This window comes from Hippocampus comes, unplaced genomic scaffold (assembly GCF_001891065.2).
Source record: "Hippocampus comes isolate QL1 unplaced genomic scaffold, H_comes_QL1_v1.1 scaffold367, whole genome shotgun sequence".
In the NCBI taxonomy this organism is placed as follows: Eukaryota; Metazoa; Chordata; class Actinopteri; order Syngnathiformes; family Syngnathidae; genus Hippocampus; species Hippocampus comes.
The window spans coordinates 1,104,753-1,130,534 of NW_017805741.1; the positions used below are offsets into that span (position 1 = coordinate 1,104,753).

Consider the following 25,782-nt stretch of genomic DNA (forward strand, 5'->3'; position numbering starts at 1 on the left):
TCCCCCAAGTTTTCGATGTAGTTATATATTGATCTCATCATGATTGTCGTTCCATCTATTCCCTCCTGCTCTGCTGCTCATTTAGCTGCCGCCGGTCCCAGCTAACACTGGGCGAGAGGCAGGGTACAACCTGGATTTCCTCTCCCGCGTTTTCTGTCTACTGAATGTTGATTCACATTTTCGGGACAATTTTTAGAGTTTAAATGTTTTTTTTTTAATTTCACACACAACCTCCCCAACGCATTTCAACATGCTTCCATTTAATGGAAATTTTGGCTATTGGACAGTACATAAACAAGTTGGGAACAGTGACCGGTTATTTATTTATTTATTTATTTTTAACTCACTGATTGATCAACAGTCTCGGCATGCAAAAAGCACATCGGTTGTCAAAGCAACTGCCAAAAGCCATTTTAGAATCAGAAGTTAGGACCTCCGGCGTTTTCTGTCTACTGAATGTCAATTCACATTTTTGGGACAATTTTGAGAGTTTAAATGTTTTTTTTATTTCACACACAACCTCCCCAACGCATTTCAACTTGCTTCCATTTAACGCAAATTTTAGCTATTGGACAGTAAATAAACAAGTTGGGATCACGGACCGGTTATTTATTTATTTATTTTTTTTAACTCACTGATTGATCAACAGTCTCGGTAAGCAAAAAGCACATCGGTTGTCAAAGTAACTGCCAAAAGCCATTTTAGAATCAGAAGTTAGGAGGAAGTCATTTGTAGAAAGGTGGAGTCACAGTGAAATGAACCTTTACGCGTCAACCAAACTAAATACAATCGCATCGGCTCATGATATGACACTTTTTTTTTTTTTTTTGGCAATGGTTTTGACACATTTTAACATTTTCAATGAGTTTGAATGTGAAAGATGTCGGTGAAAGGCCAAACACAAACAAGCATCAAATATTCCTTAAACAGTGTGGACATGGCTTATACCTGGATATTGACATAAGGACCAGAGCGCACGGTGATGGAAAGCCGCTCCCTTCCCGGCGGCGGATGAACGTCCATTCGCACGTTGCGCTTGCGCAGCGGCTCCAGGCTGGACTCGGTCACACGGTGGCAGTGTTTCACCTTCAAGGACTGCAGCTTGGGGCAGTATTCGGCAACCGTCCTGCGAACGGCGGTGGACATTCACATTACGGAGGCATCCGGCATTGAGGGGCAACCAGTTCATATCCGCATTTGTCAGTGTATTCATCTTTTCATGCTGTAAAATCATTCAATGTGGTCAGACTCTCAACTTGAATTCATCTCAGGAGACTGTTTTTCAGCGCATTCCTTTGGTATGCGCTACCGTTTTGGTTCGCAACAGATGGCGCGTCAATTATCTTGTTTCGTGCTTTGTAAGCGACCTAGTTCATAACAGAGATTTATGACCGTTACCGGTGTATTTCTTTGAGGGAGTTTATTGTTGATAAAGTAGATGAAAAGAAGTTTGGTACCTAAAGTGGAGGTCATGACTTGCTCCCAGTGCACGGGTAGGGAACTCGGTTGCTCGAGAGCCATACGCTGCTTGTTTTTGATCCCTCCCTACTCCAACACACCAGGATTCAATTGTTCGTGATCGCGTCAAGCCTCTTCAGAGCTGATCATTTCAATCAGGTGTGTTGGGAGTAGGGAGGGATCGAAAACAGGCAGGGTGTGGCTCTCGAGGAACCGCCAATGTCGAATGGCTCTGCAAGTTTGTGAGCACACGTCCTCATTACAGTATACACTTTTTATTCCATTTTTTTTGTTTGGTGCTGTGAGATGTTTGATTCGAAACAAGGCAACAGGGAAACACTGACGACCTGAAACATCCAAGAACATTTACCATTCTACTCCTTAACTTTTAAAAGATGATGTGTGTGTTTTTGTTGTTTGTTTTTTTTAACTCAGAACAAAAGATGCAATACCTAACGGCCTGGTCCCTGACCCGCAGACAGCAACTCAGGTCCAGATGCTCGAGGCCCCTGCAGTTCTTGGCCACCTCCTCCACTGAATCACTTGTGATATTTTCATTTCCAGCCAAAGACAGAAACGTTAACCGTGCGCACTTCTTGGCCAGGTAGCAGATGGCGTCGTCCTTCAGCCGGCAGCATCCGCTGAGGTCGAGCGAGCGCAACGCCCCGCAGTGGTCGGCCAGGCTGCGCAGGGACAGACCGTCCACGAAGGCGCAACGAGCCACGGCGAGCTGCCGCAGGTGTACGCAGGTCAAAGACAAGGCCACCAGCGAGTGGCGAGTGAGGCCCACGCAGCCACTCATGTCCACCGTCATCAGACGCTGGTTCCGGCTGACCAGGGGCAGCAGCTCCTCATCCGTCAGCCAGGAGGAGCAGCTCTCAAGTGACAGCTTGCGGAGAACCGTGTTGTCCTTCACCAGCGAGCAAAAGGCCTCCTTTGGAACACGCAATCCAACCTGTAGCGTAGTCAACACATTTGGAGAGTTATTGTTTGAACAATAAGGCACTACATTGCAAGACCCGACTGATAAGTCTACCAAGAAATTAGCTCTTTCAAGCTTTGCAAAAATAAACGTTTTACGTGTTATTAAAAAATTGAAAAAATGTTTCAAGAATGCATGATTATTTCGACCGAGAGAAAGTATTGTCCACGCACCACTTTGTACAGTCCTGCTGGACAGTCAGAGAGGAAAACGAAATCACAGCGTGGTTTAATACTCACTGCCTCAAAACTCGTGCATTTGGCAAAGAAGAGTCGGATGAGCGTGCGGAATCGCTTGCTCACTCGTTGCAAGGCGACAAGCTGTCTCAAAGGTAACTGGCATAAAATATGTGAAACCAGTACGTCCTCCCACGGTAACGTCAAGAGGCGACACCTGCTGGAGAAAGCCTTATTAGGACACTACAGGATTGTACTTTAAAACTTTGAACTCCATGTAATGAGTTGTCAGGAGTGGGGAGTAACTCCTTACAAATACTTCGTTACAAGGATAATTACTTTGATACTGTGGTGAAGTCGTTTTTTTTTTCCAAATGTGCTTTATGCGAATATTCATTGGGCTGACGACTTTTTTACGTTTACTCCTTACATTTAAAAACAGACATCTGTATATGTTTTTTACGTTACATTTTTTTCACGTTTGTACTTCCATTTCAGAGTCTGTACATTTTTCCATAGCTACTTGAAGGATTTGCGTCAGTGCGTTTACCAGTCTTTAGCGAGCACGTTTGCCAACTTAGGCATGCTCGTCAAAGTAAAAACGAATCATCTCTTACGTTACTTCCGCCCTGTCCTGCATGCCAAGCTGAATGCCTTTTCAAAAAAATCCAGTTTCAGAGAACGTACAAAATCACTTCCTTTCCGTCACCGCAATTTTCTTCTTCGGTAATTAACATCCTGATTATTGTAATTGCGCCACCTACAGTTGGGCTCCCGCACCGCCACCCCTCGACTTTTCACGAATCAGCATTTCAAAAATTTATTTTTTCTTTTCAAATTATTCCACGGTGTCCGTTTGCACAGCTCCAAAGACAAATTCACCGAAACCATTTAAATTAAATTAAGCCCCAAAGTATCACGTTCAACATTTCTTTCATTTAGTTTGTTTTCTGACGCCACAGAAGTTGCACTTTTGGTAATACTATTGCTTATCATTACTTTACTACTAGGAGGAATCACACAGTTCTATGGTGCTCCAGAGTTGTGTTTGCATTCATTTATTTATTTATCCCTGAGAGAGAGAGAGAGAGAGCTACATAGTTCACCATAAAAAAGTGACTTTCGATTTACAGACCGAGTTTGACGATGTATGATTCCACTGATTCACAGAGCTGTGTGTTTTCAGTCTGATGACCCTTCGACCTCAATAATGAAACAAAGATTCACTTCAAACAACTTAGCACTTCATCGTCAAGGAGCAGGATAGTGCTAATGATGAATGCACTGAAATCCCCCACCAGCCAAGCTCTTTTCTCTCTCTATGCAAGCAGCATTAAGACAACAACGCAAGTTGCAACCACATTCATTATTGGCCGTTACAGGGATCCACCTGTTAGTTTGTAAAAGCATGAGTAAAATACACTTAACACCTCAACTTCCCCTCAAGCCTTTAAACACACACACAAATGGACAAAGAAAACAACAACTAGAACAACACTGACTCTGCTGGCTGTTACCTGACTCCAGTTGTCACGGTGCACAAAGCAACAAGTTTGATGGACTTTGCTTTCCTGAACATTAATCACTGGTCGTACCATGTTTTACATTTGGCAAGTTTGAAGACTCGGCGTGGGGTATCTGAAGAAAACAAATATGGCATGTTGAATATAAACCTTCACATCCAGCAGAATATACATAAGAAGATCGAACAGGAGTTAACACATTCATTTTAGTGACAGAAGCAAAGCAAATAAAACCAGAAATGCATTTGGTGATAAAGAAGACACACATTCATGAGGTACATGGGCAAAATCGAAAACAGGACATTCCTTCACAAGTATGACAATGACCGTGACTGTTTGACACAAATGTTGCTGTGAAGTGGCTTTAAAAGGTACAAGCACCCTTGTTCAAAGGCTCGATTTATTTTTATGATAAAAAGAAAATAATTACGTTCATCAGATTTGTTCAAGACAGAGTTTGCAGTTGCCGGGACAAAAAAAAAAATCTGAAACGAGTTTCATGGTTAGTCAGAGGCACTGAAAATGCTGACAGGTGGGTGCTGACGGACTCCCATTGAAAATATTCCGAGAAGCGAAGTTTGACGTGGCTCTCGCTACAGTGTACACCAGTCAAATTAGAATGTGATGCCAAACTTGTGAGTCTCATTGTAAGAATTCAAACGTCGCCCATCAACTTTTCAATGCAGTTGTTTGTGTGGCCAAATTGCAGTCAGCTGGCCAATTGGCTTCCTCGCCGACTAACATCCTCAGACTCCCCACTGACCGAAGACTCAACAGGCACACAGCTGAGAGGAAGAGACGTGTCATCGGGCCATCAGTGAGTTGCAGGGGATCTGCTTGTAAACGAGCTTTTCCCCCCTCATCAGCTGTCCTGCCTCTTCAAAACAGCACCAGGGGGCATTACGAGTATTTTTGCATTTCGCAATTGCAGCTTGGATTGTTTTGAACCCGCCGCTCGCAGACTGTATTGCAAGACCCAAAAAATAATCGACAATTGTACGTTCTGTGTGCCTCAACGAGTCTAAAGGCATTCTGATGAATGAAGTTGCTCGGGGCTCAGGTATTAGCCAATCGCGACTCGGCTTCAGAGAACAGGGGATTTTGCTGCTTAGCTCATGGAAATGTTTTATCATGTCACAAAGAATCTGAGGAGCTTCCGCGAAAAAAGGCAATTTGCTCATAGTTGTTTGACATTAGATCTTCATTGATCCCAAAGTACGAGAGGCCTTCATGTCCAGTTAATCAGTTATTGAATGAATTGATTGGGGTAGATGGACAGAATAGATGGATAGAGTGCAGGGTGTCAAGAAGGTTGGTGTGAAAATGTGACCATTTGGCCTCCACGTGTTAACAGCCACACACCTATTTAATCGAGCGCAGGCAGGTTGGAGGCAGTGACTGAAGGCCAGGCCGGCAGACGAACTGGAGCAGAAGCAAAAAAGGAAGAATTAGTCAAAGGAAAAGAGCAGTGGGGAGAGGTACGACGACGGCTACGACTTTTCCCCAGCTGAAGAGCACCGAGCCGCAGTATGCTTGGAGTGGACGTGTACCCCGGTTTGGCTGTGGGCCCTCAGCGAATTGGAGACCGCTTCTACAGAGGTGAGAGGAGATGCACATTTGAAATCAGAGCAGCTTTATGGATATAAAACTAAAACGTGAGACAATTGAACAATTGGGTCCGGCAATAGGGGAAAAAAAAAAAAAAAAAACAACCTCTGGGGTACAGGGTAGAAAGTGTAGGGATGGAGCAGCTCAGTAAGGCGAGGCGAGACCATTCGGAGATTTGAAAACAACCAAAATCTTCAAATCAACTTGAAAGCGGCCAGCGGAGAGGGGCTAGAATACGAGTTACCTCATTTATGCTCCAGTTTAGAGGCGACCAGCACATTTTTATAAAAAAATTATCAGCTCATTGCCAACATTTCTCCGCAATTCGCCAAGATCGAGAGCCCGCCGCCCACATGCCGCTGTTCCCTTCGACGTGTGACGGGGGGGCCAAAGCCCTGCCCACCCCTGTGAGACTTTTGGCGCCCCCAGCCGTCATCCACGGCGAGCCGACGGCCCAAGTGCAAAAAGACGACGTGAAGATGGACCTGGAGAACTCATCCCTGTGGAAGCAGTTCAGCACAGTGGGAACGGAGATGATCATCACCAAAAAGGGCAGGTGAGTGGAGGAAGGAGCTCATGATTTAGACCGTAGTCTGACGGCGATCTTCTTTTAGTGCGGCAGGACCGCAGTTTGACTTCCTACATGCGTCTGGTTAGACACATTCTGCATTCGTTGCTGTGTATTTGTGACGTATGAATCAAGCCTCATCTCAAGCCAGACCTAACATGGCATCTTCCTCTCCCTACCTAGACGGATGTTTCCCGGTATGAAGTTGAAGCTGTCGGGCCTGAACCCATGCCTACGCTACATCCTCCTCCTGGACATCATCCCGATGGACAACTCGCGCTATCGCTTCCAAGGAGGCGGATGGCAGGATGTGGGCGGGGCCGAAGCCAGGCTCCCGGACCGCGTGTTCATCCACCCGGATTCCCCCGCCACCGGTGCTCACTGGCAGAGCCGCACCATTTCCTTTCACTATGCCAAGCTCACCAACAACACACTGGACACGCAGGGACACGTAGGTAGCGCACAACCCAATGAGGCAAGACTCCACAGAGCACTCGGTCGGTAGGGAGATTGCGCAAGATAGGTAGGTACCGATAGACCGGGAGGTGGGCGAATTGATAGAATGGTGGGGACAGACAAGTGACCGGTTGACGGGCCGCATTTGCCGTGTAGGTAGATGGGACTTGCACAATGTCCGGGAAGCATTTATCTCAGCGATAATGCAGGGTTGCGATACCAAAGCATCGTAAATGCTCTGAAAGGTCATCGGAAACAATGTCACATTCCAACCTTTCTTCTTCTTCTTTCCAGATCATCCTCCACTCACTTCATCGCTACCAGCCTCGAGTGCACGTGATCGAGGCGCGGGACATGCTGAGTTGGGGCGGAGGGCAGCACTCCTTTGTCTTCCCCGAGACCCAGTTTATCACCGTCACTGCCTACCAGAACAGCAAAGTACTTGCACACAATGCGCTCGCGATAACCTTTTATTCGGTTCCTCAAACTGAAATATTATTGATAGTTAAATGTGGAATTGCTTTATTTTTGTTTGCAGATCACAGAGATGAAGATCAACTGCAACCCCTTTGCCAAAGGATTCCGGGAGGAAGGCATGAATAGCAAAAAGTAATTGACGATCAGGGCACATTTGCTTCTAGTCAGAGCGAAGTCAAATTCTTCCCAAAAAGTTTTTTTTTTTCCCCCTCCCTCGACAGACAAAGAGATGCAAGACAGAAGCGAAAACTAGCGGACATGACAGAAACCGTGGCTATAGGTCAGTGTTGTCCACTCAAACCTTTTGGCACCAGACCCCCCTGAGAACGGAGATATTTGAGACTGATGACAATTTTCTGAGCAGATCCAATATTCCCCCTTTTGTCCTATGTCAAGCGTGGCCCATGTCCTCAACAGGGAACTGCGATGCATGTGACTCCACTCAGCACCTTCCCACTGTCCCCGCCGCCACCCCCAACATGAGCGGAGCAGACCTGCAGGCCCTGGCTTTGGCCACTCTGCACCCCCTGCCTGCTGACCCCTCGTGTGGGTTTACCACAGAGGACAGCGCCTTCCAGGACAGTCTCGTCCCGGAGCCGCCTCTGGACCTCGACGAGGCCTTCATGGCCTCCCAGATTCCAGACATAAGTCTCTCCATGAATGCCGGGATGCAAGACGGGGCAGGAAGTGACGTCACAAATACAATAATTGAAAGGTAAGCCTTTGAGGAAGCAAAAAATTGGGTATTTCGCTTTTCCATTTGGATCAGGGCTTCTGATGAAGCCCATGTCGGACGATGTCATCCGTTACGTGTGCTCTCCCCACAGTTCCGACTCCTTGAGTGAGGCGGCATTCACCTCAACCTTCCCGGCATCTCAGGCCAGCTCGCCGGCGTTCGTTCCGCTCCCTCAGCCCTCCACCTTCGCCTCAAGCCCATCTGACCCTCCCATGGACTACCCCGCCGTCCTTTCCTCCTCCCCCACCACCTCACCCTCTTTGCAGCAGACCGCCTTCACCTTCCCCACTCCACCCGAATCCTCCTCCTCCTCCTCTTCACCCTCCTATCACACCATATCGCCACCCAACCCGGAACCCGACACCTCTCTTTCCTCATGTCAGTCCCAGCGCCAAATGTCCCTGCTCATGCAGCAAGATGACAGCCTTTCCAGTGGCCACAGTTCCCCCCCCTCGCAGCAAACTTCGGAAGCCTTCATTTATCCAAACAGCCTGCCTTCAAACCCAGAGCTGCAGCCCCCAATGAGTGCCCCCCCAGCACCATTCGCTTTACCACCACCCGTGCAGATGCAGAGCCTGTCCTTCCCAAGCCAGGCCCTTCATTTCTCCAATATGAGCCCGCCTCATCAAGCCTGCGGCCTCACCGTCGCCTTCCCCCGCCCATCTTCCGCCCTGCCTTTCCAACCTTCCTCTTGCTTCGCTTCCACTCCTCACCCTCCAAACCTGAACAATGGGACCCCCTCGCATGCCTCGATGGAGCTGGGCGCCATCCCCCAGTACCCCGCCGCCGGCCCCTACCGCTCGGACATGATGCTGCACCACCCCTCCTCCCTGCTCCCCCAGCTGGAGCCACCCCTCCCCATCCCACCTGCCGCCCCAACCATGTACCCGGCCTTTTCCTCCTACCCGATCCGGCTACGGCAGGACCCTCACCCATCTCTCACCATCCCATTCAGGCCACTATACAGACACCAGCACGCCCACGCCCAAGGGTCCTTCCTGGATGTGAGCGGCAGGGCCGTGTTCTAAAACAAAATGGATGTTTTAGTGAGCAATTGCATTTTGGCTTAATGGCGCTTCTAGAGGGGAAATTAGCAATGTGTAGCATTGACAAAGTTCGTCGTGATCTTTAAGTGTGTGTTCTCAGACGAATTGACTTGTAAATAGTGCTTCGGCTGAAATAGCCATTGCAGTGGAGGCAATAAAAAAATATACGATTCTGTATTGTATGTGACTGCACAGGAAAAAGATACATGAGATAAGAGCGAGTTGGCTTGATAGATCGTTATATGTTGTTAAAAGACATTTTGTTCGTTCATATGACTTGATGAAATCATCAAGGGCTGACCATTTTATGGGTGTACGGGCATTGCACATTCTGTACCAGTAACCTTAAAAAATAAAAAAAACACGGGACTGCCATCGCAACATCCATGATGCCATTCAGACTGAAACGCATCGTTTTCAAGTGGCCACTGTGATCTCAAAAATCCAACATACTTGATACGAAGAACTGAATATTTGGCCATTTGACTGCAATGTCACCTATTTATAAAAGCGAGCCACCTTGTATTCATGTATTTGCAAACCCGGTGGTTCAAAAATGCCTCCCCCATCCCATGTACATCATGCTCCGGAACATTGAGTAAGTCCCTTTACAGACATGACGAAGCTACATGGTTAATCATTTCCTCTGCAAACTTACTGATTGTCTCTCTCTCTCTCTCTCTCTCAGACATTTCAAGTGACACTCTCTCAATATGTAACTCAACACAAAAACGGTGTGTTGAGAATTAACCCCAAATTTGAGGTCTTAACAAGTTTAGAGAAGTAAGCAGATGGACGCCTTATGCAACAGCTAACCTAATTTAACAGCACAGGTAATTACAAAAAAAAAATAACTTATGTATCTGCAATGGTTAGTATGTCAGAAGTGATATAGAAGTTCTTGAACCCAAATTAGATTTGAATTCTAAAATTTCATTTTTGTGGGAAGCCAAAAAAGTTCAAATTGACTGTTGTTTTTACGTCTCGATGAAGATGTCCAATTACAGTTGAATACAATTTACTTGTGTGACTGAACGCCCTCCCAAAAGTGCATTTTAATGGATCCTTTGTTTAATTCGCTCCGGACTTCTCAGAGGAATCCAGTTCGCTCGGTGCAAAGGGTTAAAATGTGAAATTTGGAACTATTCTAATCACTCTGGTCGACATTTTGAGCGAATGTTACAGAGGGTACGCTTTTTGGTCGATGCCAAGGGTCAACTTGGGTGGTTGCTCTAATTTCCACAGTCACTCATTAACCAGTAGGTGGGCGCAAAGATGACCCTTTTTTATTCTTTGGGGGGCGGGGGGGGGGGGGGGATTCTACAAAACCAAAAGTTGCACAGCTGTCCGAATTTACATGAACCACGGGTAAGGTGGCCCGAGGCGAAGTGAATTAATCATCAGTCTGACTCACTGCAAAGAAACGACTCTCTTTTTCTGACAGGACCGGTTCTGACAAAGCGCATACTTTTTTGGAGCCCGCACGCGCGTTGACATTGGAACACACCTAAAATCCTGTAAACAAGCAACACTCGGCCAAACTTGAGGAATCCTTACGTGAACTTCACACAGCGAAGATGACGTGCACTCGCATGTGCTCCTCGCGCCTCTACCTGCTCTCCACGAGACTCATGTCCACCGCTGCCCCCAGGATCGTGCAGGCTGCGGCTGCAGGCAAGCCGCCGAACCTCCTGGCTGCCTCTTTCACCTTCGAGGATCCCAGCGCATTCCGGGTGAAGAGCCTGAGAGAGTTGTGTCGCGCCTTGCTTGTGTTCCGATTTTGCTCCTTCCCCGTGCTTGTCAACAACTGCAACAAGGTGAGGCAAACAATCAATTATTTTTTTCCCCAAATGTTTATTTAGTGATGGATCGGTTCAACTCACGTGTTCACCATTGTCAAAATGTCAAGTACGAAAGACAGTGGAAAAAAAAAAGATCACATTCAATAATTTCACTTCATTTAAAATTTAAAATATGTTAAAAGGTGAAAGCCCCAAAAAAAAGGAAGCATGACCACAAATATCGTGCATTACAATGTTAATATTTGGGCCACGAGCCTTCTGTTCCAATTCTCCTCACCGAACTAAAAGCCACCTTGTATCAGATTGACCTTAGGAACTTGGAAGGTGAGCATAACCTGGTCATGCGTCTCTTTGGCAGCTGATGTCAGCGGCCCGCAGCATTCTGGGCAGGCGCGTGTTCTCCTCGCTGATGAGATCCACGGTCTACGCTCAGTTTGTGGCCGGCGAGAACGAGAAGGAGATTTCGGAGTCCATGGAGAAGATGAGCACGCTGGGACTGAGGCCCATGCTGGCGGTTCCCATCGAGGAAGACCTGGGGGAGAGCACAGGGTCAGAAGCACTTTTTTTCAGCTCGAGAAAAAAAGTCTTAGCTCATCATCTGTCACAGCTCCACAAAAAAAGCCTTAGCTCATCATCTGTCTTATATACAAAATATCCCAGAAGAAACAATGACCAGGAGGAATGATTTCCTTGGCTATTAAGAGCGGTCACCAATGATTCTCAGCCAATACGTGTGTGCCACCTAGAGAGAAGAGATACGACGAGAACATGGACGCCATGTTGGAATGCGTGCGAATGTCCCACAGCAACGCTTGGAGCAAAGATCCCATGATGCAACTGAAGGTCACGGCTCTGCTCAGTCCTGAGCTCTGTGTAAGTGTGGCTGGTTCGCCTCAAGACCTTTCGTGCCCTACAATAGCCACAAATGAGCATTTATCGGCTGCAAATCATATCGTTTTGTCTATCTGTACCTGTGACATAGATTGACAGGCAAAACAATGAAATGTTCTTCCACGAGATCGCAGAATTAACCAGTCTGAACAGATTTTGCATGTGCTTTTATGCGTTGCTCACCAAGGAGGGGGAAAAAAAGACCAGTTATTGAAAGACGTCATTTTTTTGTGTCCATCAAGGTCAAACTCACCAAGGTCATTTCGAAACAAGCGTATGAATTGGACCTCCTGGTCAGAGCCATGGACGGCGAGGAGGTGAAGTTCCCCAGTTTGGAGGAGAGCGAGGCGGCGCATTTCCGCTGCAGCCTGCGGAGACTCAACAGGATAGCCGAGGTACCCGCCGGGAGCACTGAGGCGTGCGCGCTATTTGGACAGTCTTTCCTTTTTCGTACTCAAGGGTCTTTTGCCATCTAGAGCTGTACTCAAGGTAGCCCCAAGGCATAAGCCAACGAAGCACCTGCTAGAGTAGATTGAGAGCATTGGGAAAGAAGAAACCAACATCATCAACGTTAAACAAGTTGTAGTCCTCGTTGAAAGGGCGGTCAAGCACAGTGGCTTGTGTCCCTCAGGCGAGCGTGAACAAAGTGCGGGTGCTGGTCGATGCCGAGTACACCTACATGAACCCTGCGCTGTCCCTCGTTAGCATGGCAATGATGAAGAAGTTCAACAAAGACGGCGCCTGGATCTGGTACACGTTCCAGTGTTACCTAAAGGTAAAAAAAAAATAATCAATGCTCCGAATACTTGATGTGCCCGCAAAAGGAAATCCAGTGGCTTTGATAGGAAATACTCGCTTTCAGGAGACCAGGACGCTCCTGCTGGAGGCGATCAGTCGATCTCGGGAAGGAGGGTTCTGTCTGGGGGTCAAGCTGGTGCGAGGAGCCTACATGGACAAAGAGAGGAAGCTGGCGGCGAAGGAGGGCCGGCCGGACCCCGTCCAAGACTGCTGGGAGGACACAAATGACAAGTTAAGACATTTGTGACCTCCGCCAGGGAGCCCGTTTGCATCCAATTGTACATTTTCACTTGTATGCGCGTACTTGTCGTTCATCCGGTGGCTTGCTTTTTCAGCTAAATCGCCAATACCGCACAAATGCGGACAGCCGTCGTACTGCCGCTGGAGAACCGTCGTTGAGAATTAATCATCTTATCACGTGACAGCACTTGAAAAAACATTGAATAAAACATATAACACTCACCAGAGGAGCTGATTAGGAAATGTGCGCAGAATGCTCCAGACAGGTTTGGCTCATAACCCTTTTTGAATTCCTCCAACCAGAGGACGGCAGAAGGAAGCCGCACTGCGTGCAAGTTAGACTGAGGTAGCTACAATGAAATTGAAATCTGACTGGACAAATAACAATAATGTATCTTTGTGCACTTGTTTTCTTGGGTTCCAAAATATTTCTCAACTTTGAACCTCTTTTAGTATCCTGTACTAAACTGTAGCGGTTCACTGGTGCATATATCGTCTCATTTCATAAATCCTCCCCGTGACAGCTATAACAGCTTGCTGGAGGTGCTGCTGAGGCACATCGCCGAGGACCCGCAAGGCTACAGGATCATCGTCGCCACACACAACGAAGAGTCTGTCAGGCGGGCGGCCGAATGGTGAGTCCAGGTGGACAATTGAAATTCTGTGGAACGAGTGGGACCGCCGAGATGTCCAAAGTGCGAGTCATCTAGCGCACCGGCTCAATGTCTGCCTTACTTTTTGTCACCGCCAGGGTTGAGGAACTGGGCATCGACAAAGCAAGCGGCTCCGTGTGTTTTGGTCAGCTTCTGGGGATGTGTGATCACGTTTCTCTCACTTTAGGTGAGACGCCGCCGTCAAAAACTGCGGTTGTCATAGCAACCGATACCCCACGCCTCTCCTCCGCAGCCAAGGAGGGTTACGCCGTGTACAAGTCGGTCCCGTACGGCTCCGTGGACGACACCCTGCCCTACCTGGTGCGCAGGGCCCAGGAGAACCAAACGGTGCTGAAGGGCATCCGCAAGGAGAGGGACCTGCTCAGGAAGGAGCTCCACAGGAGACTCATGTTAAGAGGGCGCTAGAAGAGTCTCGAGTTAAGCGGCGTGGCCCAAGGACAAACGCGTGAGCTTATTTTCTTTTCACTCACATTTGTGCACACCCGAATCCAAACAAAATAGATGAGCAATTGCCAACAAATGCGTCTATTTTGGGGACATCGCGGGGAAAAATGTGAAAATGCCGGCCGCCAAAAACAGTAGGAAGATAAAGTAAGCACGATGGAAGAATGTTTATTATAACTGATCAGACAGGACAGGCTCACTTCAAACAAATGAACCGATATAGGATCAGGCTCTAGAGGCTCTTCCAGCCCAGAGGGTGCTTATTGTCAAAACGGAATGTAACCTTTCCAAAATCAATAGTTGCCTTGGTTCTGATTCCTGTAGCCTCCTCGCTGGTAGCCGCCTTGCTTGGATTGGTAACCGCCCTTGCCTCCGTCTGCGTCAGGGGCACATGAGCAACGATTATTCGGGAATAAACGAAAAGCTCATTTGCTGGACAACATACCTCTCTGGTACGACTGTTTCTGTTGATATCCGCCTTTCTGATCTGTAATGCAAGGGGCAGCCAATGAGCAGAGCAGTCAACACCACCACCACGAAAATTTGACATTCGATCTCTAAAACGAAGGCATAATAATACGCCTGTTTTTTGTCTGCCGAGATACTCCTTCCCGTGGAAAACGCATGACTGAAGGAAACGTGTTTGTTTTCTCGTTTTTAAATCGAATCTAAAATGTGAAGTCAACGTTCCCCAACGGAGTCTTTTACGGCAGCTCGAGCGCGACCGAGCTGACCTCTGTTGAAGTATCCGCCGTAGACGCCCTGCTTGAGGTCGAAGACGCGCTCGTTGTTCTCCACCAGGCTGCCCAGTTTCTCGGCCAGCTGCAGCGCCATGTTCTGCAGGGAGGTGGGCTCCGTGCGGTGCATCACCACCGTCTGCGTGGGCTGGTCCAGAGAGGCCTGGCAGCGGGCGGATGCCGATATTCATAAATACCTCCCCAAAACAAATTCCAAGGAATCTTCCTACGCCGTGCAGCGTTACCATGAGCTCCTCGTTGATGATCATTTTGCTGATGATGCTATGAACTGTTGCTATCTCCAACTCAAACATGTCAGACAGTGTCGCCATGCTAGGAAAAAAAAAAAGGATTTGGATGAAAAGCTTTCACAGGGTGGGTTGCAGAAAATAGCATTCTAGTATATACTTGCTTCCTCGCTATTCATTGATTTTTTAAAAAAAATTTGCAATTTGTGTGGTTTGTTCCTAAGGTGCCACTAGATGGTGCCAAAGCGACAGCTGATAAGAAAGCAGAAACTGATGTCGAGGAAGGACGCCTGAAATTTGGGACGTTCCATTCTTTTTTTTTTTTTTGCACTCCAATTACTTGTTGGCCCCTGTTCGATAAATGAACCATTTAATAGTGTAGCTGTTTATATTTTGTGACGTTGAGAATAAAATTGACTTTGCTCGTCAATGTCGATGAAGTCAAATGGACTGTGTACAGAATTGCGCATTCATGTGTCAAACGACAACTTTGAGTATGTATTCCGGGATACTTGAAAGAAATATTTTGGCATTTCTAAATCACGAAATCACACCCGGCCGGCTACATGAAAACAACAACTGACCTGATGGAGTCATACACGCTGCTGTAAGTGAAGAGGTACGTCCTCAGCGACTCCTCTTGGATCTTCCTACTCAAAGCAACGTATCACGGTCACCAAGCGAACAGCGGCAGGACAGTGGATGACCAACATGCGGACTTGTGAAGCCAACCTGACGAGCATCTCGCGCACTCGCTGCGTCTCGGGGAAGAGGTCCCACACTTTGCTGTTCATTTTCTCGTTGATGATGAAGGAGTGGCAGGTGCGCCAGTCGCCCATCTTCATGGCCTTGCTGGCCGCCACCACGTGCTCGCGCATGCTTTCCGGGGGGCCTGGGCGTAACGTGAAGATACTTCTACGTGTCTGCGTATTTCTATGCATCTTTGTTGAGCGCATGTCGCGCCCCACTCGATGTGAAAAAGTCAATTCTAGCCGAGATACAATTCCGGTAGCCCACTAGCCTATTGCGATGCGGCCAAATTATTACTCAAGTGACTTTGTGTTAGCGCACCAATGGAAACGATCCAATTTCATTTGCATTGAACACAAATGCATCTTTGGACATGTCTCCATACCAGCAGCGTCCAGTGAAAGGCAGAACAACGACGTGCTCTATGACTCGACGCAATAAATAGAAATTGGTTCTCGGCTCACCAAGTAGCGGCTGCCGCTCTCCCACTCGCAGCTGATGGTGGAACTGCTTGCTGATCATGCGGCGGCGGGCGTCAAACTCGTGGGCAGCCATGTAGGGGATTTCCAGCAACATGGCCGACACCAGGTACACGCATTCCAGCAGCTCGAGGTTGATGTGCATGTGGAAGGGCACCTGTGATGGGCACACAACCGATGACGAGCACACGATGGAATTCCGCCGCGTCGCCATACTTTTGCCGACATTTCCTCGCACAAAAAGTGATTTCAAAAGCTGGGAATTTCAGTCTGTCTGGCTTTTTCATGCGTTACTCGAGTTTGTTTTTACTTTTGTTTTTTTAAATTAAATCAGTTGTCATTAGTTTTGGAGCAAGTTTGTCTGTTTTTTAATGCCTTTATTTATTTTTCAAGACATGGAGTACTTGTCAAGTGCAAGATCAAAAAGCAGTTGACTGACGAATCATCGTGTTATCACGCAAAAGACAATCCTCAAACAACTGACATTCCTTCTCCTCAAGCCATGAATGAAGAGTCACACCAAAATAAATGTCTCCAAAATGAACCCTTGACAAAAACAAAAACTTTTTTGAGATGATTAGGTACTTTTCGTTTATAAACGAGAGATGTAGTTTTGGTTTGGTTTCTTCTCTTTTTTTTGAAATCAGCAGAATTTGATTGCATGAATGATTTTTTTCCCTTAGTTTTCGTGAACTATGATCACCGTGAGGGGTGCACACTGTGCTGACTGACTTGTCTTCGCTTCTCGATCTTCTCCTGCTCGGCATTCCTCTCCTGCATGTTCCTCATGAGTAAACCCTGACCCAGCAGCTCCTTGGCACGGCCCGAGGACTGGATGTCCAGCAAGGCGTTGTGCGCGTCTTTGATCATGCCTTGGCGGAAGGCACAGATGCCCAGTTGGACCATGGTTCTGTTGTAGAGGATCTAGGAGGAAGGAAAGCAAACGCCGGACGTCGAGCCATCACGTCGCTGGCTTTGGACCGAGCGTCGCCGGCGTCCGAGGGACTCGCGTGTTCACCTGAACGGGTGGGTCGGCGTGCTGGATGTTGTCCTGCAGGTGGCTCATGAGCATCAGGTCGCGGGCCTGGTACCAACGCGAATGCAGCGCGTGGTGGTAGATGTGGCAGAGGATGGCGCACGTACGGATGCGGTCGGTGCGGTCCTTGGCGTAGATGAACTTGCAGAGGCGGTCCATGATGATGGCGCTGTCCTCGGCCTCGCTCTCCTCCTGGTCCTGCTGGGACTGCACGACGACGGCAAGCGGAAGCACTTGTAAGAGCGACTGTCAAGCTTGTCCGACGGCGTACAGTGGCGGCGAAGCATCGGCCAATTTTGCACGCCATAGCTCACTTTCACAAATCCTCCGTTTCAGTGAGGGCGAGCTACTCTGCTCACCTTTGTTTCTGCCTGCATGGCCAGGCTATTCCGGTGAGCCTTGTAATCAAACTTGTAGTAGGTGTGCATGATTCTACGCAGATAGATGCGGCAAATCTCCTCCGTGGTGCCCTTGTTCTCCAAGTAGGTGAGCAGGCGGTCCATGATGCCGCAAACGCGCTCTTCGTCTTTGAGATTATCCACGTATTCTACAGGCCGAGGTTGGACCGTTATGACAGCCCTTCCTTGCGTATTCGTGATTTGGGTTTGCCATATCATTTCTGAAAGTGTGGGCTTACCTTGTGAATGAGGATCTGTGTTCTGCATGATCTTGGTGAACTCTTCGTCCATCCTCTCCACCAAAGTTAAAATGCAGCCGCGCACTCTGAAAGGCTGAAACAGTCAAGGCAAACAGTCAAGGCTGGGGAGGGGGTGGGGGGGGGGGCTGATCTCTCTTCAAAAGGTTAGAAGCTAGGCTGCAGATACCTGATCTGAGATGGCCAAGTTCTCACTGTCCTCTGCAATGTTCTCCCCGATGAACATATTGCTGTTGTCATACAGGACGTTCAGCAGCTCATCTATGCAGTCCAGACACTTCTTCCACATTTCCGGCTGAAGTGGGTTAAAAAAAAAAAAAAAAGGTGGGGCAAGTGAAGTATCAGCCAAATCGAGAGCATCCTTGCTGTATAAAAGTTTCCTACCTTCATAAAGGTTGCCATGTTGGGATTGTAGTCGTACAGCGATGCAATAATGTTGAATTTAATTTTCACCAGGACGCCCTCACCCAGGTTATGCTCTGCGGAGATGGCAGCGAGGGCATGGAGCAGCTCAATCTGGCCAGTCCTGCAAAAGAACAACTTGCATTTATGACTGAGCATGCAATGCAAACTCTTATTTTTTTGGATTTATTAGATTTTTTTTTTTTAATTTATCATAGGATTGTGCAGGTGTACCTAATGTTGTGTGCCATTACTTCAATTCGGCCAATTCTAATACTGTATACATGGCTTTGGCAGGGCATCATGTCCCGGGTTGCATCGAGCAAGTATTTTTAGATGATGATTATTCCATCCATTGATTAGATTTAAAAAAAATAATAAAAACCACCACCAGCAACACATTAACCCTAACACAATGCATTTCAGTCCACTGGTGGACCGTACAAGCAAGTGTAAGAGCGCACTTCATACATTCTTATTTCTTTTGTTCAAGATGATTGAAAGCGCACCGGCGCTCGGTCTTGACAACTTGCACAGGTATTAAAATACGCTCCGACTCGAGGTGGGAGGCGACATTAAATTAGCTAACCATCAATATGTCACCTTGAATTGGCAAGTTATTGCAGTTTTTCAGTTCATCATTGCAGCCTTGTAACCGCAGAATGAATTCTGGGATGTCGACCGGTGGAGACCGAGCGCACAATTCTTGAAGATGCTGAGTGTGCACGGAGTGAATACCGGTCGGTGCCCTTTTTGCCTCTGGCTTGCAGGATCTCGTGGAGCTTCTTCACCACCACAGCTGTGTTGATCTCGGTACCCTTGGCAAACATCTTGGGCTTCTCCTGATGGTTTCAATGAAAGGGAAAAGGAAAAGCCTGTGTTTGATGGCTTTCTTGCAGCACATCTTAGAAGGTGGCTGTATCCATCTTTTCCTTACCTTGACGAGAGGGACGCCTCCCCTCACCTTCTCCCAGCCTCCCTCGACCTCCTCACCTCCCTCTTCCTCAGCCTCTTCCTCCAGCTTCTCTTTCTTCTTCAGCTTCTTTTTCTTCCCCACTTTTTCGCTGCTCTTCTCAGGTGCGTGGGCCCTGAAGGCATCGTGACACGGTTTAACTCATTTCATGCCAAAACGTAAAATTAACTTTTGCAAAAACCCGATCGTGTAGTGCCAAAATCTAAAATTACGTGTTTTTTTTTTTAAATTGTATAAAATTAGAAATGAATGAAGGGCTTTGCGCAGCTCCCCAGTAAATATCAAGGTACGGTGCGGGGTACTAATTTATCATAGGATTGTGCAGGTGTACCTAATGTTGTGTGCCATTACTTCAATTCGGCCAATTCTAATACTGTATACATGGCTTTGGCAGGGCATCATGTCCCGGGTTGCATCGAGCAAGTATTTTTAGATGATGATTATTCCATCCATTGATTAGATTTAAAAAAAATAATAAAAACCACCACCAGCAACACATTAACCCTAACACAATGCATTTCAGTCCACTGGTGGACCGTACAAGCAAGTGTAAGAGCGCACTTCATACATTCTTATTTCTTTTGTTCAAGATGATTGAAAGCGCACCGGCGCTCGGTCTTGACAACTTGCACAGGTATTAAAATACGCTCCGACTCGAGGTGGGAGGCGACATTAAATTAGCTAACCATCAATATGTCACCTTGAATTGGCAAGTTATTGCAGTTTTTCAGTTCATCATTGCAGCCTTGTAACCGCAGAATGAATTCTGGGATGTCGACCGGTGGAGACCGAGCGCACAATTCTTGAAGATGCTGAGTGTGCACGGAGTGAATACCGGTCGGTGCCCTTTTTGCCTCTGGCTTGCAGGATCTCGTGGAGCTTCTTCACCACCACAGCTGTGTTGATCTCGGTACCCTTGGCAAACATCTTGGGCTTCTCCTGATGGTTTCAATGAAAGGGAAAAGGAAAAGCCTGTGTTTGATGGCTTTCTTGCAGCACATCTTAGAAGGTGGCTGTATCCATCTTTTCCTTACCTTGACGAGAGGGACGCCTCCCCTCACCTTCTCCCAGCCTCCCTCGACCTCCTCACCTCCCTCTTCCTCAGCCTCTTCCTCCAGCTTCTCTTTCTTCTTCAGCTTCTTTTTCTTCCCCACTTTTTCGCTGCTCTTCTCAGGTGCGTGGGCCCTGAAGGCATCGTGACACGGTTTAACTCATTTCATGCCAAAACGTAAAATTAACTTTTGCAAAAACCCGATCGTGTAGTGCCAAAATCTAAAATTACGTGTTTTTTTTTTTAAATTGTATAAAATTAGAAATGAATGAAGGGCTTTGCGCAGCTCCCCAGTAAATATCAAGGTACGGTGCGGGGTACAGAATTAACTGCGGATTGGCGGCAACTCACTTCTTGAGGAAGACCATGGCGAGAGACGCACTCTTCCCCTCTCCGTCGTCAGAGCTCTCACTGCCGGTGTCCACAGTGTCAGAGCCCCAGTCTTCGTCGTCTTCGTCATCGTCACTGGAGGATGACTCATCCTGTCAAAAGGGACCAAACTAAAAGTGTGAATGCAGTCCGACCACAGCCGTTGACATAATTGCTGACAACCAATGAAACATTCTTCCGGCTCCTTACCCCGGATCCTTTGGCGGACTTGAGGAACTTGCTCGCTTCTGGCGCGGCCTCTGGTTTTTTCTTCAAGAAGGACTTAGCGGACACACCGTCATCATCCTCATCGCTGTCAGAGGATGAACCTGATGGCCAAAAGAATGGCTAATATTAGTCGCTGTCTCTGTACATGTGACTTTCTCACTGGAGTCAAACTTTAGCTTGTCACATGGACAATGACAACTTGTCCAAAATATTGAGAGGAAGAAGTGTCAAAAAAAAAAAAAAAACCACCCCACAAAAAAAGTGGTCTCCTGTACCCGAATCATCTGGGCCCTTGTCCTCCTCTTCATCTGCAGACTCTTGGGGATTCTATAAAATTTATATTGACAGGTCAATGTCCTCCTCTAGTGAGACAAGAACACAAACATTCACAGCTGATGCTGTTCACGTAAATGTACAAATTTGAGTGGTAGATCATCCTTTAAAGATGAATGTGTGGCGTTGTGTGTCATTTCATCACCTCCTTGTAAGCAGTGATTTCTGTCTCGTAATCCCGGTTGTACTTGCGGATCTTCTGGCGCAATGTGCTGAGGGCTTTTGCGTTGTTCTTGTTCATCTTCTTCTTCCCCTCTTTGTCCTCCCATAGCTGAAACATCATCCAGTTGAAAACATGACATGAATTTTATATTTTGTTTTTAAAAAAAGGGTGCTAATAAAAGTTAGCTTTCACGACCGCAGCAGTAGTACAAATGACTGCACAGCCTACTCACTCCCACGGACATACCGTCTGTATCGAAAGACTAAGTTTTACTCTCAGACACTATCTGTAATTCAAGCACATTTCAAACCCTGAAAACTCAACCTCGATTGAAGCATGGAATCATTTCAGGCAGAGGGAAATGAAAGGACTGACCTGATTCAGGTAGTCCTCCAGGTCTGCCAAAAGACGGATGTAGAAAGGTGGAACGCCCTCTTTGTCCACTATATTCTTGCTTTTGAGGAACGCTCGACACAACTGCTCAAACTCCTCCAGACACTTGGCCATGTCGCGGATCTTCATGGCATTGCGGATAGTCTTGATGAGATTGGTCAACTCCTCAAACCTATGACGCAGGACACATTCAAGCAACACGATTAATGCATGATGCTGAGAGGACCAAAGTCAAGTTTACCTTGACAATAATATCTGGGGCGGGAAAAAAAAAAAAAGGGCTAACCGTTTGTCTTTGGCACTGCGCACAACTCTCTTGGTGTCCTCCTCATCATCACTGAGCAGCAGCGACCTGTGGGATCAGACGCACGTGTGAAATGGCTTCAACTTAAAATGCAACGCTGGAGCAACGCTATAATTCATTCATTGCACTGACTGCTTGAGCGTGGTCCCGGGTGCTTTGGGTGCAATCTCATCTGCTGACGAGGACTCCTCTGACTCGCTGTCAGACCCGGTGGCAAAGAAACGAGACATTGCTGAAAAAAGGGCTCAATCTATAAAAATAAAAAATAAAAAAACAATAAAATTAAAAATACAGACAATTATAATCACACAACCTTGGCCAAAATACAGAACTCAATTAGATGCAAATTAAATTATGCAAATTCAAAATTATTTTCACCATTTGCACATTGTGGTTTGTAATCTATGACTGGTCACTTGTCATGTGTATGTAAGTGTGTTTCAATATTGACCGTGTGAAGCCCTTTGCGAGTGCGATCTTTGAAAAGCGCTACATACAGTATAACATTTCACTTCGATAAGATGGTTAATTGTCGTGGGGAAACCTAAAAGAGCGTTAGCAGATCCTTATCATCTTAGTTAAGATGTCTAGAAATACACCCCGTATGCAAACGATAAATGGTAGCGAGGTGATTTTTAATTTGACAAAGCGTATGTCGTTGTCCCAAAGTTGTCTGAATCATCAACGACACCGTTGGCACCCAAACAGGATGCGAGCTAACGTGTCCCGGGGCTAATGCTAAGGAAAGCTTCCGCTAGCATTGGGGCCTCATAGGGCAAAAAGGCACAAGAGTCGACCAGTGAGAAACGTTATTTCGACCTGAAACTCACCTACGTCCTTGTGAAATGAGCTCTGTGGTGCTTCTGTGTCTTTTGAGTGTTTACAAAATCCAGTTTTGCTGTTGCGGTGACACGGAGAGAACGTGCGACGGTCCGTACGGATCACTCGAGCAGGGAAAGGAAGTGACGCAAAACTCTTGAGTTTTGGGCGAGCCACCGCTACAGCGCCCCTTACTGTCGAAAGTCGGTATTTTTATTTCATTTGGACTTTTTTTTTGTTGCTGTTCTTAAGTTTAGTTTTTGTGTTTTTAATATTGACTCGTTCGGCACCTTATTCTCAGAATGAGGTCACGCGGATTAAAACACCCCTCCAAGTAATGCAATGTCACACCAATTTTATTATTGTACATACAATGTTTAAAATACATTAACATTCACAGTGCCACAATGGCAAGTTTATTTCAGTGCATTTTCACACATCCTTTTCTTCCTTGTGCCTTTGTAGTTCTGGAAGAAAACAGGATCTTATTAGCAGGATAGACAGAATAATACTGTCCTGGAGATTGTGATGAAATTTTACGTATGCACGTTTTCCCAGAAATAGACAGTCATACCCTCTTTCAGTCGCTGTATTTCAGCTTACAGCACCACGCATTTAGCACAACCTGTCATGTAACAAAGGAATCAACATCTTGTCAATCCAATGACAATCTTGACTTTATACTGCACTTGGAAAAAGCTTGAATAAACGTCCCATGAATTGCATCAGATTTCACTTGAAACAGAATCGCATTACGTTTTTAAATATGTCATTTCACCACCAGTTCTTTGAATGGATCAAAAAAAGAAGAACGTTGTGCGAAACACTCCTAATGCCCCTCACCAAAACCAATCCAGAAATCAACAACTGCAGTGAGCAGCGAGCATTTGACTGAGGAACAGCACAGATCTTCAACTGTACCTGGACAAAATCTGGTTGCTTTCATCGCAAGTAAGAGCCAACCCGCAAATGTCAAAATGTCTCATGAAAAGTTTCTGACATTGAACATTCCCGAAAGTCGAACTGTATTGCGCCGACATCTTATTAACCAACCTGAACCTTTGACCAAGTGAGTTCTCTGACTCTTCACCGGTGGTTTTAGGATTTTGGTTCTGCTGGCGGCATTTCTAGCTGCTGAAGACACTGCAGCATCTGAAGGAGGAGGAGGGGGGGAGGGGGGAATCATATCAAGGGGCCAGTAAGGTGATGAACTTGTGAGACAGCAGAAACGTGCATGAGCCGCCATTTCAATCGATCGATTCCAACCAACCGTCTTTTGCCGTTTTAGACGTCGGTCTCAAGCTTTTCACGGCGCTCGACGCATCGACGGAAGGCCTCGGTGCTACAATGGCACTGGACGCTGCGGGGACATCTGAAATAGCACACGGGAGCAGCCACGCGGGACTTCGTCATAGGCGTCTGTTATACTGTGCAAGGAACTGACCTTTTTTTTTTCTCCATTTTTACCCGTCTTTGCCTTCTTCTTCACAACTAATTGCGCATCTCTGCTCAAGTCGCGCTTCCTGGTTTGGAGAACGGGAACTGCAGAATTAGACGCTAAGGAGGAAAAGAATTGTATTCATTTATTTATTATTTTTTTTAAATGTCATGATTCTAAACATGACCAACAGAAAGAGCCTTCCTGGAACGATGAGTTTGATGACCCTACTCTCAAAAGTTGAGGCTAATTGGCTTTTGGTTGGCATTTCAGGATGAACCTAAAATGCACAAGATTCGTCACAGGGCAACCTTCTCCAAATTTAATCAAGGTGCCTGACCAACGCTTGAATGATTTTCTAACAAGGAGTTAAATGGCAAATCCTTCCAAGTTTCACCGTGAAGCCGTGGCCACATACGAGTCTTCTACTTTTGAATGATGCCAGTGTCTCGCGGCACACCGGGTGGGCTGAACACCGCATCCTCGTAATTACGTTTCTTATCAGCACTTGAAGCCAGCACGCTGCTTCTCGTTGATGGCGGCCGGAGAAGTGGGGGCCCTTTGGGGATGCCCGATGGTCCTCCGGTTATCTGTGGCTTCTCCGCTCCCGTCTTCGGCTGCTGCGCGGCTGGCCTCAATCCTGGCGTCGCATGCCCAGATGAGCTTTTGGCATCCAACTATCAGCATCACACCACTAGAAGAATCGAGTCTACTTACCTGTGGTTGTGGATCGCAGCTTGTATGAGCTGGACACTGCTGAGCTCTTGGGGGGGGGACAAACAAACAAAAAAAACAAAAGTCATTCTTGAACGGGGTTCTTCCAATGCACCCATTTTACCTCCTGAAGCGTGCGAGTAGCCAAACTTGGTTTTGGCAAATGGAGACCCGAAGGCGGCACGGCGCCTCGTCTTGGAAGCAACGTCAACGGCTTGAACTTCTGCAGCAGCGATGGCGCTTTGGAGAAAGGCGGCAGCGATTTGGCGGCCGGGAATATTTTTGGAGTACAGATTTCCGAGGCAACGTCGGGTGTCGCCTGAACTTCTGGCCTACCGACGGTCTCCCCGTCGGGTTTTTGGGAAGACGCCAGCAATTTGCTCTCATCTGGCGAGGCGCAGAAGGTCATTTTACAATTGGTCAACGGCGTTGACGTGACGAAATTTCCGTGCCTTAAATCGAGCGTGTCGTCAAAATTAAAGCCTCTGCTGTTGTTATCGGCATCCAAGCTTTGGTCGTGGGTCGGCAACGTGGAATGATGCTTGGCCTCACGTCGCGCCGCCCTGGATGCTGATGCTTCGCCAAGATTGGCATCAAGCACGCCTTGAGGCGGCTCGACCGCCCCGGCGTCAGCATTGCCGTCCGCGCTGCTGGGGCCAGGGGGAGGACTCGGGTCGAGGGTGTTGGGCTGACAGTCACGAGAACGGCTTCCGGACGTGACGTTTGCGCCATTGGGTTCGGAAGGAGGCTTGGCATCAAACGTGTCGTGGCAAACCTCTCCCGAGAGGCTTTGGGACATGCTTATCGGGCC

The 25,782-nt window shown here is 47.3% G+C and overlaps 5 protein-coding genes and 1 long non-coding RNA gene across 11 annotated transcripts in view; 3 read left to right on the forward strand and 3 right to left on the reverse strand.

The window, feature by feature from the left end:
* Positions 1-446: 446 nt before the first annotated feature.
* Positions 447-4,216, reverse strand: fbxl15 (F-box and leucine-rich repeat protein 15). Of its 3 annotated transcripts, none has more exons than XM_019883563.1 (4): positions 4,134-4,216; positions 2,680-2,833; positions 1,911-2,413; positions 447-1,126 (listed from the first exon to the last, which is right to left on the reverse strand). In XM_019883563.1, exons 1-4 carry the CDS (start codon positions 4,193-4,195, stop codon positions 943-945), a joined length of 903 nt encoding a protein of 300 aa, XP_019739122.1. In that variant the 5' UTR covers positions 4,196-4,216; the 3' UTR covers positions 447-942. The 3 variants fall into 3 exon arrangements, with proteins under 3 accessions (XP_019739122.1, XP_019739124.1, XP_019739123.1); XM_019883565.1 differs by lacking the exon at positions 4,134-4,216 and adding an exon at positions 3,234-3,456; XM_019883564.1 differs by lacking the exon at positions 4,134-4,216 and adding an exon at positions 3,167-3,202.
* LOC109524016 (uncharacterized) lies at positions 1,133-2,142 on the forward strand. Of its 2 annotated transcripts, none has more exons than XR_002169883.1 (3): positions 1,133-1,700; positions 1,894-1,948; positions 2,063-2,142. It is a non-coding gene; the product is annotated as an uncharacterized LOC109524016 (long non-coding RNA). The 2 variants fall into 2 exon arrangements; XR_002169882.1 differs by having other exon boundaries at positions 2,023-2,112.
* Positions 4,217-5,509: 1,293 nt separating the features above from the next.
* Positions 5,510-9,203, forward strand: tbx6 (T-box transcription factor 6). 2 transcript variants are annotated; one of them, XM_019883492.1, is made up of 8 exons: positions 5,510-5,738; positions 6,081-6,303; positions 6,499-6,766; positions 7,066-7,209; positions 7,310-7,380; positions 7,470-7,528; positions 7,666-7,963; positions 8,076-9,203. In XM_019883492.1, exons 1-8 carry the CDS (start codon positions 5,669-5,671, stop codon positions 9,010-9,012), a joined length of 2,070 nt encoding a protein of 689 aa, XP_019739051.1. In that variant the 5' UTR covers positions 5,510-5,668; the 3' UTR covers positions 9,013-9,203. The 2 variants fall into 2 exon arrangements, with proteins under 2 accessions (XP_019739051.1, XP_019739050.1); XM_019883491.1 differs by lacking the exon at positions 5,510-5,738 and having other exon boundaries at positions 5,865-6,303.
* Positions 9,204-9,829: 626 nt separating this feature from the next.
* On the forward strand, positions 9,830-15,314 carry prodh2 (proline dehydrogenase 2). Of its 2 annotated transcripts, XM_019883521.1 has the most exons (10): positions 9,830-10,847; positions 11,191-11,381; positions 11,579-11,705; positions 11,966-12,118; positions 12,355-12,498; positions 12,586-12,752; positions 13,286-13,396; positions 13,513-13,601; positions 13,668-13,880; positions 15,089-15,314. In XM_019883521.1, exons 1-9 carry the CDS (start codon positions 10,608-10,610, stop codon positions 13,838-13,840), a joined length of 1,395 nt encoding a protein of 464 aa, XP_019739080.1. In that variant the 5' UTR covers positions 9,830-10,607; the 3' UTR covers positions 13,841-13,880; positions 15,089-15,314. The 2 variants fall into 2 exon arrangements, with proteins under 2 accessions (XP_019739080.1, XP_019739079.1); XM_019883520.1 differs by lacking the exon at positions 15,089-15,314 and having other exon boundaries at positions 9,831-10,847; positions 13,668-14,975.
* Positions 14,032-22,230, reverse strand: eif3c (eukaryotic translation initiation factor 3, subunit C). The gene is made up of 22 exons (XM_019883465.1): positions 22,133-22,230; positions 21,983-22,048; positions 21,679-21,868; positions 21,286-21,411; positions 21,083-21,134; positions 20,790-20,908; positions 20,562-20,692; positions 20,194-20,344; positions 19,995-20,098; positions 18,169-18,310; positions 17,954-18,079; positions 17,767-17,860; positions 17,489-17,676; positions 17,112-17,336; positions 16,826-17,017; positions 16,079-16,250; positions 15,597-15,756; positions 15,449-15,514; positions 14,862-14,949; positions 14,614-14,779; positions 14,325-14,366; positions 14,032-14,255 (listed from the first exon to the last, which is right to left on the reverse strand). Exons 1-22 carry the CDS (start codon positions 22,228-22,230, stop codon positions 14,173-14,175), a joined length of 2,781 nt encoding a protein of 926 aa, XP_019739024.1. The 3' UTR covers positions 14,032-14,172.
* A 927-nt stretch (positions 22,231-23,157) lies between these two features.
* LOC109523951 (sialidase-like) overlaps positions 23,158-25,782 on the reverse strand; it is a 6,605-nt gene continuing 3,980 nt past the window's right edge. Inside the window, exons 4-11 of the mRNA XM_019883466.1 lie at positions 25,096-25,746; positions 24,975-25,020; positions 24,751-24,897; positions 24,287-24,376; positions 24,090-24,191; positions 23,873-23,971; positions 23,394-23,444; positions 23,158-23,286 (exon numbers count right to left, since the gene is read on the reverse strand). Coding sequence (XP_019739025.1) covers positions 23,419-23,444; positions 23,873-23,971; positions 24,090-24,191; positions 24,287-24,376; positions 24,751-24,897; positions 24,975-25,020; positions 25,096-25,746 — 1,161 coding nt within the window. The 3' untranslated portion in view covers positions 23,158-23,286; positions 23,394-23,418. The remainder of the gene's footprint in view (positions 23,287-23,393; positions 23,445-23,872; positions 23,972-24,089; positions 24,192-24,286; positions 24,377-24,750; positions 24,898-24,974; positions 25,021-25,095; positions 25,747-25,782) is intronic.